At 35.4% G+C, this 18,000-nt stretch overlaps 1 protein-coding gene across 2 annotated transcripts in view; it reads right to left on the bottom strand.

Annotated features, from left to right (window-relative positions):
- Nucleotides 1-472: 472 nt before the first annotated feature.
- ABCE1 (ATP binding cassette subfamily E member 1) overlaps nt 473-18,000 on the bottom strand; it is a 30,713-nt gene continuing 13,185 nt past the window's right edge. For both annotated transcript variants that reach the window (XM_005908279.3, XM_070386597.1), the window contains exons 6-18: nt 17,796-17,933; nt 17,569-17,638; nt 17,258-17,354; nt 16,314-16,403; nt 11,395-11,516; nt 8,113-8,334; nt 6,904-6,963; nt 6,746-6,804; nt 5,226-5,336; nt 4,999-5,141; nt 4,756-4,878; nt 2,162-2,273; nt 473-707 (exon numbers count right to left, since the gene is read on the bottom strand). In XM_005908279.3, the coding sequence (XP_005908341.1) occupies nt 660-707; nt 2,162-2,273; nt 4,756-4,878; nt 4,999-5,141; nt 5,226-5,336; nt 6,746-6,804; nt 6,904-6,963; nt 8,113-8,334; nt 11,395-11,516; nt 16,314-16,403; nt 17,258-17,354; nt 17,569-17,638; nt 17,796-17,933 (1,395 nt within the window). In that variant the 3' untranslated portion in view covers nt 473-659. The remainder of the gene's footprint in view (nt 708-2,161; nt 2,274-4,755; nt 4,879-4,998; nt 5,142-5,225; nt 5,337-6,745; nt 6,805-6,903; nt 6,964-8,112; nt 8,335-11,394; nt 11,517-16,313; nt 16,404-17,257; nt 17,355-17,568; nt 17,639-17,795; nt 17,934-18,000) is intronic.

Raw genomic sequence — 18,000 nt, 5'->3', positions numbered from 1 at the left:
TTTCTGGGGGGGTGGGGAAGAGGAACGTGTGTTGAAATGATTTGTTTTTGCTTAGGATATTTATAAGCACCAAAAACACTGTAAACAATGCTCAAGTTGGTAATTGTTTCCAGCAGTGGTGTTCCGCAGTCATCTTCCTTTCAAAGTCTAAATACACTGACAATTTAATGCAAAGACTGAAAACAAATATAATCCTGATGTTTGTTTATCAAATTTAATCAGTGAAGTAATCAATTGGATTTTAAAATAAGGGCAGTTTCATTATAATTGCATACTTGGCAAACCATGTAAGTGCAGAAACCTTTTTCAAGATTTTTAAAAGGGGGCAACACTGCTCAGCATTTGGTACATGAATATATAATAAACCTACTGAAAATCTTCCTATACATTATGGAAACCTGGAGGTAATTTGTATAGCTTGAAATGTCTTCATTTTAGAATGTTATGCACAAAAAGGGTTCTATCATCAAGATCAGAAAAGTGGCATTTTCTGTATTCAGACAATTTATAACACAACTGGCTTTTGATGTTACAGTAAGTAAATTATACTTCAAGCTCTAGAGCATGTGGTGTATAAAACCTGATTTAAATTTTATATGACAAAAATCCCAATAAATGTTTCTCTTAATAAATGGCTTATCAATATTCTCCGATTCACTTTAATCATCCAAGAAAAAGTAGTTTCCACTCTTCTTTTGTTCTACATCCTAAAAAACAAAGAGAAGCAAACAGAAATCAACACCATTCTCCGGTATGCCAGGGCTGGATTACCCACAGTAGTACCAGTGCTTACAACAGCGTCCCACAATCTCCTCTGTACTCACTGGCTGCTTCTGGAAATTCCTCATCCCACTGCTCAAAGGCAAGGTTACTATTCTGCTACTCACCTCCACTACCTACCAAAGACACCTTCCTTGGTACACCTCACACAAAATTCCTTTACATAACAAAATTTTGCTATATAAAATTCTGTTTCCAAAAAAACTATTAAAATTCCATTTTCTTCCTTTTAACTTTAAGCTCCTGATAAAAATATAACCATGTCAGTTTGGGAACTGCCTAGTATACAAAATGTATATAAAAATAGTTTTTCCCAGTACCATTTGCAGATTGGCAAGTAATGATCTATCTACCTATCTGCCTAGCACCTCCCTTATTAGATCTCAGGTGTGATTGTCTAGGATGAACTGATACAGAGACTATCCTGAATAAGTGTCCTTGGGGACTGAACTGAGTCTCTACTCAAGAAAACTACAGCACAAAGGGTAAGGCTTCAGAAGAGATTCTTATGAAAGTGCTCTAAAATTTAGTTCTTTTCTCTGCTTAATTCACTTTTCAAAACCGAGGAACTATTCAGTTTTAATTTAAAACTTGCATTTCATTGTCCTGGCTAGAGAGTAAACATAAAATATTATAGTGAAGGCTAAAGGCATCCAGAGTCTGTGTTAGGTGCTTAAGAATAAGTGATATGCACTGTGTCTCTTCTTTCCAAGGGCTTACGTTTTAGTAGCCAAGCTAGGGGAGTAGAATATGAAAGGGCGATAGCGAGAGGGCCATGAAACGGAAGCTGTGCTTTAAGGAGGCATTCATTGCAGGCATACTAGAAACACAGAAACGCTTTTTTAGCATTTTTTTTGGGCATGAAGAAATGACTGCTTTCTAAAAACCATATTTAACGTCAAGTATAGGGTGCACAATTACTTTATATACCACAAAGGAGAAAAAACTGCCGATTAAAAGACTACAGATTTAACCAAATTTTTTGTTTCATTATTTAGAATTTAATGTTCATTGAAGAAGTGTTTAAGACTCTTAAAACATACATTTTAATCGTATTGTTCTTATGCAAGCACAAAAAATGCGTAAAAAAACTAAAAACTTCTCTATTTCAAGTGTAGTTTCCCTGAAAACACTTTAAATGGCAAGTACCCTCAACACAAGTAGTACAACGCGTGTGACTCAGATAATGCAGCGGTGGCAGCTCTATCACAAGTGCTGCCTCCAGACTGATGTGTGCCATCAGGGACTAAAACGTGAAAAACCAGAATCTCACAACTAAGGAAATGACAGAATTTTAATGACACAGTCTTCAATTCAAAACATACTCTCCAACTATCCACACTGAGAAAGTACCCGTGACTTGAGATAGATTTTTACATACCTTGATTGAATTGAGCTTGTTTATTCTTGGCCTGTAGTTGTTTGGGTCTCTTCTGAATGTAATTTCAAGCTGAGACAAAAATTTATTCATGCCGGCCAAAAGGGTTTGAGGACTAGGGGGAAAAATAGAGTCTATCAATTACAATTGATTTTTACCCTCCCCCCAATTTAATTACTTTTTAAGAACATTAAGAATAACTGTTTCCTCTAATTCCTCAATCATAAGTCATCTCGATAATAGTATAATCACAATATAAATCTATATTAAAAAATGTCTTTGCTTGGCTAGTTTGGCTGTATTTTTGTGCAAAACAAACACAGTTTAAAATGTTTATGATATGGAAAAAAACATTTAGCCAGAAGTACTACTTTAGAAAAATTAGGTGATTGCAGACTTTCAGATCTAAGACTTTTAGGACAGAAGAAAATTTAACAGAGAAGGTACAATTATGTTAGAAATTTGGCACTGAAAAGACTATGTACAACATAATGGTTTTTAGTAATAATTCCTTTTAAAATTTCCATACTATTTCTATACTAATCATTTTTTCTCACCTAAACTACTACTAAAACCATTCTAAATCATATCATACTTGTAGAACATTTAAGTATTTTTTAAATACAAAGCGTGGATCATTATTTGAAGGCTTCCCTGGTGGCTCAAACGGTAAAGAATCCACCTGCTGTGGGGAAGACCTGGGTTGGGAAGATCCTTGGAGAAAGAATAGCTACCCACTCCAGTATTCTGTCTGGAGAATCCCATGGACAAAGGAGACCGGCAAGCTATACTCCATGGGATCGCAGAGTTGGACACAGCTGAACAACTAACACTTTCATTTTTTTTCACACAGTCTAAGCAATTTCCCTAACAAAGTACATTATTTTCAATAATTGACAATTTTTAAATAAAAAAAGAATTTTAAGAAGTTTACTTAAGTACTTTTATTTCTTGGATGCATTATTCAAATTTAAATAAAAAGAATTTTAAGAAGTTTACTTAAGTACTTTTATTTCTTGGATGCATTATTCAAATTTAAATAAAAAAAAGAATTTTAAGAAGTTTACTTAAGTACTTTTATTTCTTGGATGCATTATTCAAACAGCAAATCCACCATGAAATATTGCGTTGGAATCACATGAACTTACTGTTTTTATAGGTTAAATGGTTAAATATCCATAATTTCATATAGTTCAACCCAGTAAGATTTAAGCACTAAAAGCATAATAAATTTCTCATTAAAAAAAGAACTTTCTCAGAGAAATGCAAATGAAAACCATTATGAGGTACCATTTCACACCAGTCAGAATGGCTGCGATCCAAAAGTCTACAAATAATAAATGCTGGAGAGGGTGTGGAGAAAAGGGAACCCTCTTACACTGTTGGTGGGAATGCAAACTAGTACAGCCACTATGGAGAACCGTGTGGAGATTCCTTAAAAAACTGGAAATAGAACTGCCTTATGATCCAGCAATCCCACTGCTGGGCATACACACTGAGGAAACCAGAAGGGAAAGAGACACGTGTACCCCAATGTTCATTGCAGCACTGTTTATAATAGCCAGGACATGGAAGCAACCTAGATGTCCATCAGCAGATGAATGGATAAGAAAGCTATGGTACATATACACAATGGAGTATTACTCAGCCATTAAAAAGAAAACATTTGAATCAGTTCTAATGAGGTGGATGAAACTGGAGCCTATTATACAGAGTGAAGTAAGCCAGAAGGAAAAACACCAATACAGTATAATAACGCATATATATGGAATTTAGAAAGATGGTAACAATAACCCTGTGTACGAGACAGCAAAAGAGACACTGATGTATAGAACAGTCTTATGGACTCTATGGGAGAGGGAGAGGGTGGGAAGATTTGGGAGAATGGCACTGAAACATGTAAAATATCATGTATGAAACAAGATGCCAGTCCAGGTTTGATGCACGATACTGGATGCTTGGGGCTAGTGCACTGGGACGACCCAGAGGGATGGAAGGGGGGAAGGAGGATTCAGGATGGGGAACACATGTATACCCGTGGTGGATTCATTTTGATATCTGGCAAAACTAATACAATTATGTAATTATGTAAAGTTTAAAAATAAAATAAAATAAAAAAAACAAAAAACAAAAAACTTTCTCATAAACTGTGAAAGTTAGGCTTCTTTATATTTCAAGTGCTCTCTATCAAGCCAATAAGGAGAAATGAAAGAAAAAAGAGGAGAGGTAAAATCATTCATTTTAAACTTGGCTGTACATTTATACCAGATATTTGGGGGATAGTAAGCTTTACCACTAACTTTGTAAATTGGGCAAGTCACGCACCCAAATAAAGAAGCAGACAAAACATAACCAGAAAGAGACGGTGAGGGGCCCAAAGCTCTGCATCCTTATTCCCATGAGTCAGTGTTATACCACAGTCTAAAACCCACTATTCTAACCAATGTCATCCAATATGGTATACGAATAATCTTTGGAGTTAATCACTTCAAGAGTTTTCCTTATTAAAAATTAAAATAGTATGAGTAATGTTTATATGCTGATTGGAAAAGTGATGGAACTTATAATCAGGTTGAATGGTTTAGAAAATAGTTTACCTGTTTGCAACTGTGTTCTTGGATGGAACACCGTCAAAAACAATGACTCGATCTGCTAGATAGGTGGCCATGATGAAGTCATGTTCCACAACAAAGGCTGTCTTCTTAGCATGGAGTATGAAACTAAAACACATGATTTTGAGATCTTAGTTTTATATCATCAAATATTCAAGTGCTATATTAAGCACATTTGTCTTCTAGTACACATGATCACATGTAATACTCTTATGAACGGGATATTACCGTTTGACAACTCGAGCAGCCATCAATCTTTGCTCAGAATCCAAATATGCAGATGGTTCATCAATTAAATAGACATCAGCAGGTTTGCCCAAACAAAGAGCTAATGCTACTCGCTGCAGTTCACCACCAGATAATGTCTGCACCTATTTGCAGAAGAAGTTCAATAAACCATGTAGAGATACCCAACATTTAAAATGATAAAACAACAAAAATTATTTTAAGAGTACCTCTTGATCGATGATGTTTTCAATTTGCAGAGGCTTCATTACATCAGTCACAAACTGTGGATGAGTGTAAGCATCTCTGATCTTTTCATGTAGTAGCTGGCGAACACTTCCCTGTTTTTAAGGGAAAAGTATTCAAATTTTATTTCAGTACAAAACTACTCTGATTATGCACCTTGACAAAGTTAAGCCACAAAGCAAAAGTGTAACAATTTGTTGCCAACAGATATCCATAGTATTTTGATGCTTATCTATCAGCTAGGGCATGTTTTGAGACTTAAAAAATTAAAAACCCATCATGTCCAAGTAAAAAAAATAAAGCAATAATCTTAAAATCTGAAAGAAATAAATGACTGCTTCAAGGGAGAAATCATTTCAGACTAGGAATACTTCTAAAGGTCAATATGTGTATCAAGTAATCTTAGGCAATCTGGGAGGTAACAAAATGTGCAACAGTATGACAGGGATGAATATAAGATGTCTTGAGAACTTAAAAAGCTAAGTTTATAGAAAACATCAATGATGAAATTTTTAATGTAAATCAAGTCATCATAAGTATTTTCAATATGAGTACTGAGCTACTGAAGTTAATAAGTTCATTACAACACCTGCAGAAATCAAAGGAAGTTAATTTCACAATGTTTTAAATCTCATCCATGTTGTAATATATATCCGTGTCCTTTTAATGGCTGAATAACAGTGGCTCTACTGTTTTTCGTTCGTAACAGCAATCTATAAGGTTCAAATTTCTCTATATCCTCAGTAATACTTGCTCTTGTCTGATTGAAGTCATTTTAGTGGGTGTGATGTGGTGTCTCACAGTGGCTTTAATTTGCATTTCCCTTATGACTACCAATGCTGAGCATCTTTTCCTGTGCTTATTGGCCATTTGTTTCCTTTCTTCGGAAAAATGTCTATTCAAATCCTCTGTGCATTTAAAAATCGAGTTTTAAGAGTTCTTTATATATTCTGGGTATGAGTACCTTATTAGATATATAATTTGCAAACAGTTTCTCCAGTCTTGTGGGTAGCCTTTCACTTTCCTGATGTCATTTGCACCACCAAACACATTAGGTTTTTGAAGATTTATTTTGGAAAAAGATGCCAAACAGACTTAAAATAGTTTTCCCAGTAGTGGAAATGAAACTAAGGACTGCAGTAGTCTTAATATCTTCCTTTGCTACCTTATTACACCTGTGTGTGTGTGCTCAGTTGCTCAGTCATGCCCAACTCTTTGTGACCCCATGGACTTGTAGCCCACTAAGCTCCTCTGTCCTTGGGATTTGCCAGGCAAGAATACTGGAGTGGGTTGCCATTTCCTTCTCCAAGGGATCTTCCTCACCTAGGGATCAGACCCTTGTTTCCTGCATTGGCAGGCGGATTCTTTACCACTGAGCCACTTGGGGGCCCCAGACTGATTTGGAGAAACATTCTGACAGAGTGTAAGAGTAATAATGCTCTAGGTATATATACATATAAACTCTTCTTTAATAATAATAAAAAAAAATACCAGTATAACTCACGGTTGATTTGGGACTGATTTTCTGTGGCTTATAACTGACGTTTAGAACTGGAACTTCCCCTGCAAAATAATGCAAATAAATAAGACACTGAAAACTGCTCAGATCTTTAGAATCTACTACATGGAAAAGAGTAAAAAAACTCAACATTACAACAGTACCTCCTTCATCAGGTTTAAGCCTTCCAGCAAGCATTCTGATAAATGTTGTTTTACCAGTACCTGGCAACACAAAGCAAATTGATTTGAAAAATGTTTCACATTTAGAGTAAATCACTATGCATTACTGGGTTGTAACTGGGAAACTAGTTTTGAAAAAACATACTGACACTACAGAATTCTGGAGGCTATATAGAAAATCTACTTGAACTTTCATGATTCACCTCTCAAGCATCATTCTAAACTCATTAGGAGGAATACATACTATTTAAAGTTTATAACGGCCATTTTAATAAGTGGATCTATAAAGTCTTGGGTTAGTTCTTGACTTTTTTAGTTAAAGTATTGATGAACACAATTTATTGTTAAAACAGGACAATAACTGTTATGATTGACACTGTCATCACAAAGGCCATTAGCATGAAATATTTAATTGCAACCAAGCTAAAGACTAACACATTAACTAAAGACTGATATACCGCAACAATCTTCAGAAAATTTTTTTCTTCCAGTTTTGTAAGTTGTAAGCACAAAATTCCAAAATCATCTCAAAGTCATCAGCACTCAAAATCATCTAACTATATTTATGACAATAACCTATTATTTAAAAATGTCAGTAATATAACTGTTTACAAAGTTGCAAGGAAAACATTTTAAACTAGACTGCTTTAGAATTACCAATTCTTTCCTTTCTGGTCAGTTTCTAGGATGAATAAATGTCATCTGTATCAATATATACATAGAAAAACCAACTTAGAAAAAGATCTAATTCTCACTGAAGGTTAACAAAATAAGAAATATGAACTTGATTAAATGACAAATTAAATCATATGCTGTCACAAAATGTGAACCACACTGAGAAATATAGGAATTCAATCTAGTTCCCAGACCTATAATATAACTGAGTCAAAATTTTTCAGAGTAATTAAAACTCAGTTATTGGATAAACAAAGTGAAAGTGAAGTCACTCAGTCGTGTCCTACTCTTTGCGACCCCATGGACAGTAGCCTACCAGGCTCCGCTGTCCATGGGATTTTCCAGGCAAGAATACTGGAGTGGACTGCCATTTCCTTCTCCAGGGGATCTTCCCAACCCAGGGATCGAACCCAGGTCTCCTGCATTGCAGACAGATGCTTTACCGTCTGAGCCACCAGGGAAGCCCCTGGATAAACAGAATCAACTTTCAAATATCACAGAATAAGGGAAACTTACCATTTTCCCCCAGCATCACCATGATTTCAGAATCTGTAAACTCTCCAGCTACAATCGCTAACTCAAACTCTCCCATCTTTTTCTTCATTCCAGGGTATTTATACATACACATCTTTTTAACTTCTTCTTCATTTGCTGTCTCAGCCACTTTAAAAACAAGTGATGCATCTCTGAATCTCAAGTTTTCTGTTGGAACGTAGCCATCCAAAAAAATGTTTATGCCTATTGGAAAGTTATTGAAATAGATTAGCAAAGATCAATTAAAGACTAGACTTTTCCCACAGCAATAAATTATCATATAAAAACCAAACCCTAGGCTCTCTTGTGAGCAATCTATACATAGATTTAAACAGCAAGCAGTGCGACATGGTATTTCATGTACCTAATACCAAGTTTAATTCATGCACACATACATGCCTATATATACAAACCACACATACACAAAGCACATCTTTTCATTATTATGTGATTTTTATAAGACTTTTTCCATCAGATTTTATGTGAAAGGCTCTGATGCCATTTATTCTGTATTTTAAAATAAAAAAATTGTAATTTTTCTTTAAAAAATGACAAGTAAAATGGAGTATTTTCACAGATTGATATAAAATGAAATAAAATAGTTAAGAATTTAAGTTATAAGTATTCATTTTCATGTGAGACATAACCATATGCTGAACTTATGATTTATTGCATTTGTTTTCAGTTTAGCTTTGCAGATTTTTAAGAACTTCATTGAACTTTTCTTGGCTTTACTGTGCAAACAACATAATCTAAACAGATTTTAATAACTGAACAAAAACTAACATACTGGTACATGAAAATCCCTCCAAACTAAGGTTGTTAAGAACCACAATGGCAGATGCACAGAAATGGAAAAGCGTGTTATTTGGGAAACAATGAAAAGATCTGTTTTTGTGTTTACTATGTGTAACAGAAGAACAGTAGCTGAAGTTTCAACAAGTCTTGAAAGAAGGTCTAGGATGTTATTCATTTGCAATTAAGAACCAAATCTAGGCCTTCTCAGACTAGAACACAGGTGGCTCAATAAATATATACTGACAGAACACATCACCAGATCCATTTATTCTGCCCAAATTAGCATTTTTAATCTTAAGCCATTTAAGATTAAGAATTCATGTTAAGAATAATGTGAGGTTAAAAAATTAAAACCAAACATTAAATAAAAATATAAACTCAAAGGAATCTAAGTGACCATTTACTACAATTGCCCAATCCATTAGGTAAGAAAAGAAAAGCTCAGAGAAGTGACTTTGTGGAAAAAAAATTAACAAATCGGCTGTATACACTCCAACTGCAATGTTTTTCTTTTTAATTTAAAAATGAGTTCAAGCTAAAATTCCTTTATAGTTCATAAAGAGCTTTTACATATAACGTGTTAATTTCAGCATATTAAAGGAAAGCAGAAAGATTAAGCGCAGTTTGTTAGTTCAATAGTTTTAACGGATAGGGTACATTAAAACCTCACCAGGAACTATTTCCCAGCATATGCTTTAGACATGGCATCTATAACTAGAATTATATAGTTACATAGAATTAGCAACCATGGATCACAAAGAGTCGGACACGACTGAGTGACTTTCACTTTCAGGGCTTCCCTTGTGACTCAGCTGGTAAAGAATCCACCTGCAATGCGGGAGACCGGGGTTCAATCCCTGGGTTGGGAAGACTACCCACTCCAGTATTCTGGCCTGTAGAATTCCATGGACTGTATATGTATATAGTTCATGGGGTTACAAAGAGGCAGACATGACTGAGCGACTTTCACTTTTCTCTAACTAGAATTATGAAAAGTGACTGCCACGTATCCATGTCATTATTATCAATATGATTCTAGAACTACTTAATACTTTAGGCAGAGAGTAGATGCTCTGATATTAGTTGCTAACTGAGGAGAATAAAACAGTAATTGCTTCTGCTATCATCTCTTAAGACTACTGGTAAAAAAAAACTGGGCAATCTCACAAGTTTTTTCTTAAAATATATTATCTCAATAGATGGATAGTATCTATCTCAAATATATAGGTAGATAAGGATATTAAGTCCTTCCCCACATCTTAAACTATTTATACCCTTTTTACAGCTTTAAAAAAAGAAAAGCCTGCCCAACTGAGGGAACTATAAAGCTACATGAATAATTATTCTTATGGAATATGGACTTTCAAGCATGGATTTTCAAGATATGGACTAAGGAGACCTTTCATGTCTAGATTATCAGTTTAAGACATAGCTGGAGAGAAGAAACATAAAAAGTAAAAATAGGAGTGAGGAAGCAGTGAAGGAAAACAGGAAAGAAATTAAAAGGAAGAAGGCATACCAGGTGGAGCGTGTACTGATTTTGCTTCAGGAGCCATTTAGTGGTAGGCTACTGCCGCTGCTAAGTTGCTTCAGTCGTGTCCGACTGTGCGACCCCATAGATGGCAGCCCACCAGGCTCTGCCATCCCTGGGATTCTCCAGGCAAGAACACTGGAGTGGGTCGCCATTTCCTTCTCCAATGCATGAAAGTGAAAAGTGAAAGTGAAGTCACTCAGTCGTGCCCTACTCTTAGTGATCCCATGGACTGCAGCCCACCAGGCTCCTCCGTCCATGGGATTTTCCAGGCAAGAGTACTAGAGTGGGGTGCCATTGCCTTCTCCAAGTGGTAGGCTAGTTTTTACTTAGCCTACCTTGCTTGCCTAACTTGCTTAGGTAGGGAAAACACATGGACCAGAGAGACAGTCCCTAGTCCCTCTTTCCTGCAAGTAGTAGGAATAAGTGAAAATACACATACTGAGCTGTTGTATTAGAATTTTAGTCACTCACCAGACTATATTTAACTGTTTTATTAGACTTTTGGATAACCTTAGTTCCACAAACTTAGGATACAGATTAAAGATAAATTTGAAACATGAAAACAAGATGAGCACTAAATGAATTTCAAGAGTTTTCCTACTGGTACTGGCCTGTCAAAGATAAAGCAGAACATGACTAATAATACAGGGATGCTACAGAGGCCAAAATATAAAAGAACATTTTAGTATAGCAAACAAATAGTGAAACTGATAGAATATTTTTAGCCACAACAAAAACTTCTCCAAAAAGAAATAGGTTATGTTTAACAACTGACATATAGAACCTTATATATGTATATTCTATTGTGAGATTAAATTTAATAAGGCCAGAGTTTTGGATGAGTACTATGACAGCAACACTTTACTTAGTATCAGCAATACATTTTCTAAGCACTGATGTGAAAGAGCACTGTGAAAAGTCTTTCAAGTTACCTTCTCTTACACTAAAAGGCATAGTGACAACACCGTAAGCACTTGGTACGCCATATAAACAGCAGATGAAGTCAGAGAGGTAGTCTAATACACTTAGATCATGCTCCACCACAATGATATATCTGAAAATCAATACAGATGTTTATTTAAAAATGCAATATTAATTATAATTAAAACATTTACATAGCTTTAAAAAAACTATAGTGGAAATTTTAGGAAGATAAATACATTTAAAAAAATTAACTGTAAAGACCACATTAAGCAAGTTATAAAATGTTTTCTTGGAATAAGACTCTAATCAATGTTCATATTTCAAATTATTTTCCTAAACTAAAAGAAAAAAGTTAACATGAAAATTTATGAATATATGAAATAAATGTTTTGCTAATAAAAAAACATTTTTTTACTAAATGTTTAACTAAAAATGTTTCAAAGCATTTTTAAACTTTACAAAGCAGAAATAATTATATAATAGGCCTACACTGTTTACTGTGCTGGTCAACTTATGTATTAAACCCTTCTACTTGTCCTATCCCACACTAGTTGCAGTACAGGTGTAGCAGGGGATGCGTAGAGAATATGACATAATCCTCAATCTGAGAACTTTCAATATTAGCTGTGGAGACTAGGAATTGATATAAAACAATACCAAAAAGACCACGTAGCAAAGTTTTACAGGTGATAAAAACCTAATGAAAGTCAGGAAGGAAACAGGTTAGTGTTGGAAATGGAGCACTTAATAAATGGGATAGAATAGGACATGACTTTTTAATTAGTAAGAAAAAAAGTACTTCTAGTAGAAACAGGCAAATAAATAATAGTCATAAAGCTTTTATGTAGTATTTCATTCCTATTCAACTCAGTTTAAGATTTTCAAAAAGCAATGACCTGCAGACATCAAATTCCAATTTAATAGCTTTCTGTACAAAAACCAGCCATATTTTTATTTTAATGAAATCATTTAATCATTTAATGAAATCATTACTCCCATAAAAACTGACTCTATTTGATTCACGATGATATACTGTTTAAATTGTCAAGCATGTCTAATTCACTGTTTTCTTTCTCTATCGAGATTCTAATTCAGGGTGTCATATTTCCATTTAATATTGCTATATGCTTTTAACAAATCTCATTTTTTTCTTCAGGGCCCCAGATAAGGCTCTTAGTTCCAGATGAAACAAATTTAACATCCTCAAATCTTCTTTTAAGACCTTCCAAAACTATAGCTACTACAGATATTCAATTTATAAAGTTACACTCTGATAAATCCATCATACTTAACCTAATCTAACAAACACGACACTTGGCCTAGCCTACCTGAAATGTGTTCAGAACACTTACTATTTTCCAATAGAGTGTTGACTGTCGCATGTAATATGTTGACTACTACACTCAAAGTGAGAAGCAGAACGGTGGCAAGGGTGCCAGCTGTCTGTCCTCTCAACATATGGCTGACCGAAAGCTGCAGCTTGCTGCTGCTGCTCAGCACCACAGACCAAGAAAATACCAAAATCTGAAGTATAGTTCTACTGAATATGTACTGTTTTCACAACACTGTAAAGTCAAAAAATCTTGAGTTGAACCAAAGTATCTGTACATTCTTTTATTACATTTGTATATAGGATATACCAAAAAATGGATCTTTGTTTCCTGAATAATTTACTCTTCTATCTCTGTGTCTAAGGGCTAGTCTATGATTCAAAGGGTCTCCTGCCTAAAATCCTCATCTGTTGAAGTCCTATGTAACTCTTTAAGGTTCACCTCAAATTCTACCTCCAGCAGAAATACCCTTCTTAATGTGCAATAAACTTTCCCCCACTGTTGAACAGTGGTAAGCATCAATAAAAATGGCAAATCACCCAAGTGAGCCAATACTTATCCTGCCGTGGTATCATTACTGGCAATGTTCCATTACTTGGAATAATTCTCTGCTTTTTTATCACTGAAATCTTCAAGACCCAGTATATGGCAGCAGTTTTATCTAGTGGTTTTTAAGGTACTTTTGAAAAGAAAAAAAATAAGTCACCTGCTTTCTCTACTTTCATATGAATCTTATGCAGAAGTCCAAAATGTTATTAAAAAATATTTAGAAGACTCACTCTATTTTCAGAGGGTTTGGAACAATAATCTACAGCATAATGAGAAATCTATGCTGTGAAAATTTATGCCCTACACTTAATTTTGGGTTATCTGTTGGATTTTAATCTTCCTCTTGCATTATTGTTCCTCTCACTAATCCATCCTCTATTTCTTGTTGTTTCCTGGAGGATACGATCTTCAAAATCTTTTTACAGCATTAAAGACTGAATGGGTGCCTTGATACATCATAGAATTTCAGAATGCAGACATACTTCCTGAAACTTTTTATCGTCTAGCACTACAAAGAGATTATTTTGACCCTATGCCTATAAAATCATGACCCAGCACAACTGAGAGAACGTCTAACAATCATTCTCTTCACTTTGCCAATCTAATCTGTTTTGGTATGTTATCCCTTTTACCACTATGTACTGCGCTCTCATAACGTAGAAAATAGTGACTTGACTGAATACATGTCACCTGGTTGTAAATTATTATCCTTTTATTTCTCTGCTTATGTATTCCTTAATCTACCAGATCCTAAGGTCCCTGAATATTGGGACCGCATTTTATACTCTTACATTCCCCAAAGGGGCTTCTGCCCTGGTAGCACAGTGGTAAAGAACCTACCTGCCAATGCAGGTAGCTGTGGATTTAATCCCTGGGTCAGGAATATCTCCTGGAGAAGGAAATGGGTACCCTACCCCGGTATTCTCACCTGGGAAATCCCACAGACAGAGGAGTCTGGTCGGATACAGTCCATGGGGTCGCAAAGAGTTGGACATTACTTGGTGACTAAACAACAGCAACAATTTCCCAAAGAGCCTATCATAATGCCCTGACCTATGCATGGAGTGAAAATAATGGTCACCATTTACCTCAACTAAGACTGTCTCTTTATTACTGATATTCGAAGTTTTACTTCAAAGTATGTACAGGGATCATTTGTTCCTTGAATCTAAGGAGTCAAGTTTTTCAATTCTGGAAAAAACCTGGCCATTATCTTTTCACAGTTTGATTTTTCAGATGCCTATAAAGACATACGCAATTGTCTTCTCATTCTGTTCTCTATCTTGTTCTATTCTCCATGTCCCTGAATCTCCTCGTGTTTTTCCATCTCATTCTCTGTTGTACTCTGGTGGCTTGCTCAGGTCAACTTTTAAAGTTTCTGATGCTCTTCTGTTGTCCCTAACCTGTCTAATCTGTCCAGTGAGTTTTCAATGTCATGACTATATTTCTAATTTCTAGATTCGTTTGGGTTTTTAAAACATTTACCTGTTACCTTTTTTGGAGTATTATATTTCTAGAGCTTTAAACCTTTATGTTGACTCATGTTAAATACTGCCTTCCAGCCCCTTAGAGTGCCCCTTTCAGTTCTTGAAGATCTAAGTCCTGCTGTTTGTTGTTTACTGGCTCACTCGTACACTTTCCTTCTATCATTTACAACCCTGGCTTTGAAGCTCTTGGTCTTTACCTGAAGAAATCCTGTGTGACCAGGGTTGAGAGCGTATGTCTCTGGAGTGTTTTTTATTTGTGTCGTCTACGTACCATAGAACTGAAGAGTCCAGGACTCTGTCTGTGTTACTTTCTCAGCTTGGAGGGTTTTTAGACATCCCTGATTACATAAATTTCAATTCCATATCCATGTGAGCTGCCAGTCCATAAACAGATCTGAAGGGGAACCATCCCTCCATTCCCAAGGTGCTCACTGAGTGACAGGAGTATGTTTCCTTGACATCCTCATGTGTTTATTTACTCTTTTGCTGAGAAAGCAGTTGTTTGAGAGTCCTGGCATTTTGTGTGATAATTCAAAAGGAGGCTCTGCTACCTGCCCACAAACGGTTGTTAAAGCGCAAGACTTATTACAGAGACAAGCACAACCTTCAGGAAAGCCATCCTTGTTACTCCCCTGTAATTTATAGTTCTCTGTTCGCTTTTTGATCCCCAGGGATTTCTCTTATGAAAGAAGTTATGAAATCAACTATTAAAGAATGGAACAGAAAATGCTATGCAGGAAAAACACTCTGTGTTCTGGCCATAGTCTTGCCATATCATAAATTAGAAATCTAGAAATAATTAATTTTTTTGACCTTAAACTTCTTCATCTGCAATATGGGAATACCACCTAAAGATTCTAACTTATGAGATTAATGAGGCTCAGATGAGATAACGGATATAAAAACTGCAAACTACAACAGCATCCTACGAATACATGATGTTGTGACTACTAAGAAGTTTTTAAGAACTCTTTTGTGCTCAGTAAAGACCTGGGACAACTGGAATTACTCTGTTTTAAATGATGTGTATAAGCAACATATCCATTTGAGGATCTGACAAAAGTTAAGGATCTGCTTCCTAGAAACCCATAAATATATGTCAAAAATTTGCATATCACTATAGTTGCTTCCCTGGTGGCTCAGACAGTAAAAGCGTCTGCCTACAATGCGGGAGACCAGGGTTCGATCCCTGGGTGGGGAAGATCCCTGGAGAAGGAAATGGCAAACCACTCCAGTATTCTTGCCTGGAAAATCCCATGGACAGAGGAGCCTGATAGGCTACAGTCCATGGGGTTGCAAAGAGTTGGATATGACTTAGTGACTTCACTTCACTTCACTTCATAATTCTTAGGCTCCCTGGAAACAGGTATGGTAGTAAATGCATCTTGCATTAAGAATTTCTGTTCTAGACAGAGGAAGGTTAAGTTCAAGTGATAGCTCAAAAACCAAGATGGAATATATGCACATGTATATGACATTGATGGTCCTGGTGTTGCATTTTTAGAAATTTATAAAACTTTTTAAATAGAACAGCATAGGCACACACCAAATCTTACTTACCTGTCTGGATTTATTAGAGATCGTATAGTAATAGCAGCCTTTAAACGCTGCTTGACATCTAGGTAACTAGAAGGTTCATCAAACATAAAACTATGAAAAAGAAAAGCAAACATAATATGAATAGCAAGTATGATAATTATTCTATCTTGCATGTTAAAGCACTGAAATATTTCTGATTTAACAACAACAAAAATCCCATAACGGTAAAAATTTCTATATTCTGTTCAGAAGTAGAAGGAAGAAATTATGAAAAGCAGGACAGCATATCAAGTATGGGGAGAGGCTCACAGATTAGGCTAACTTACAAACTGTTATCTCCTCATGAAAACTATTCTGATATACTCCAAAATAATTCAGAGTGCTCTTATAATTGGCTGAAATCAGTTGCACTAAAGCAAACAGTTTTTGGAAAGGAGGGCCTTGCAAAAAATTATAGAATACGGAGAAAAACTAGCCTACATTGGACGCCAGAGTAGAAGTATGGAAAAAGATGAGAGCAAAAAATATCTGGGAAAAGAGAGACATTAAAAGGTAGGAAGGAAACTCGCCTTTACATTTGTCTCTCACGTGGCATGCCACCCTGATTTAGGATAACCTAAAAGACCTCATGTTCCACTTGAACTATTAAAAACCTTGCCGGCCTCGTTGGAGACCTTACATCTTAAAAAAAATAATCTTCCTATGTATAAATAGAGTTTACAAAATACCCGACCTTATATTAAAAGGCTCTAGAATTCATAAGTTGTAAAGTTTTTACCCCTGATGGAGTAACAGGGGAATGGGCAATGGATGCACAGCTGCTTCAACATCTGAACTCAAAAGTTAAAACATTCACTACTCCTTCTAATATTAACAATTTATCCCAAACCACTGCTCTTTTAGCAGCATTATAAATAAAAACTCTAAAGTAAGGGTAACATTTACAAGAATATAAAGTAACCTACATATCAGCTTTCTGTATGCAAACGACCGCACAGGCAAATCTCTGCAACTCTCCTCCTGAAAGATCTTCAACATTGCGTTCTTTCAGATGGGTTAAATCTATAAGAGGAATTGTCTTTAATGTTATTCTATTTTACCTCTTCAGGGTAAAATGTGCATTGCAAATCATCCTGCATTTGAATATTTCAGCTGAAAGTATGACAATTACTAGAGATTTTTCCCATTTATTTCAGTAATCCATATAAAGGCATCAAACTTTATTATGAGTTAAATTCATGGCCTATTAAAACACATACACAAAATAAACACTTACCAAGCTGCTGACATACAATTGCTTGTGTCTTTGTTTCATCTTTTCGGTCCAAAATAGACCCCACTGTCCCCTGTCACAATATATCAGTAACAGTTACTACTATTTTCCTTCAATACTAGTCCCTTCAATATTAAGAAGAGTCACAAAGTAAAACAAGTTTAATTTATCTTTCATATGTCCACCAATATTTGTAATACCCACTACACATCTCCTAAAAAGCAACTGACCTTTGCAGCCTTGGGAATCTGGTCTACGTACTGAGGTTTGATAATGGCTTTTAGGTCATCTTCAAGAATCTTGGTAAAGTAATTTTGCAATTCAGATCCACGGAAGTAAGTCAGAATTTCTTGCCAATCAGGTGGATCCTAGAAATGTATGTATAGTTATCTGAATTTAGTAATACAATTGCAAAGAGGATAAATGTTATACAAA

The sequence above is a fragment of the Bos mutus genome, chromosome 17 (genome assembly GCF_027580195.1).
Source record: "Bos mutus isolate GX-2022 chromosome 17, NWIPB_WYAK_1.1, whole genome shotgun sequence".
NCBI lineage: Eukaryota > Metazoa > Chordata > Mammalia > Artiodactyla > Bovidae > Bos > Bos mutus.
This window is presented reverse-complemented; position numbering and strand designations above follow the sequence as displayed.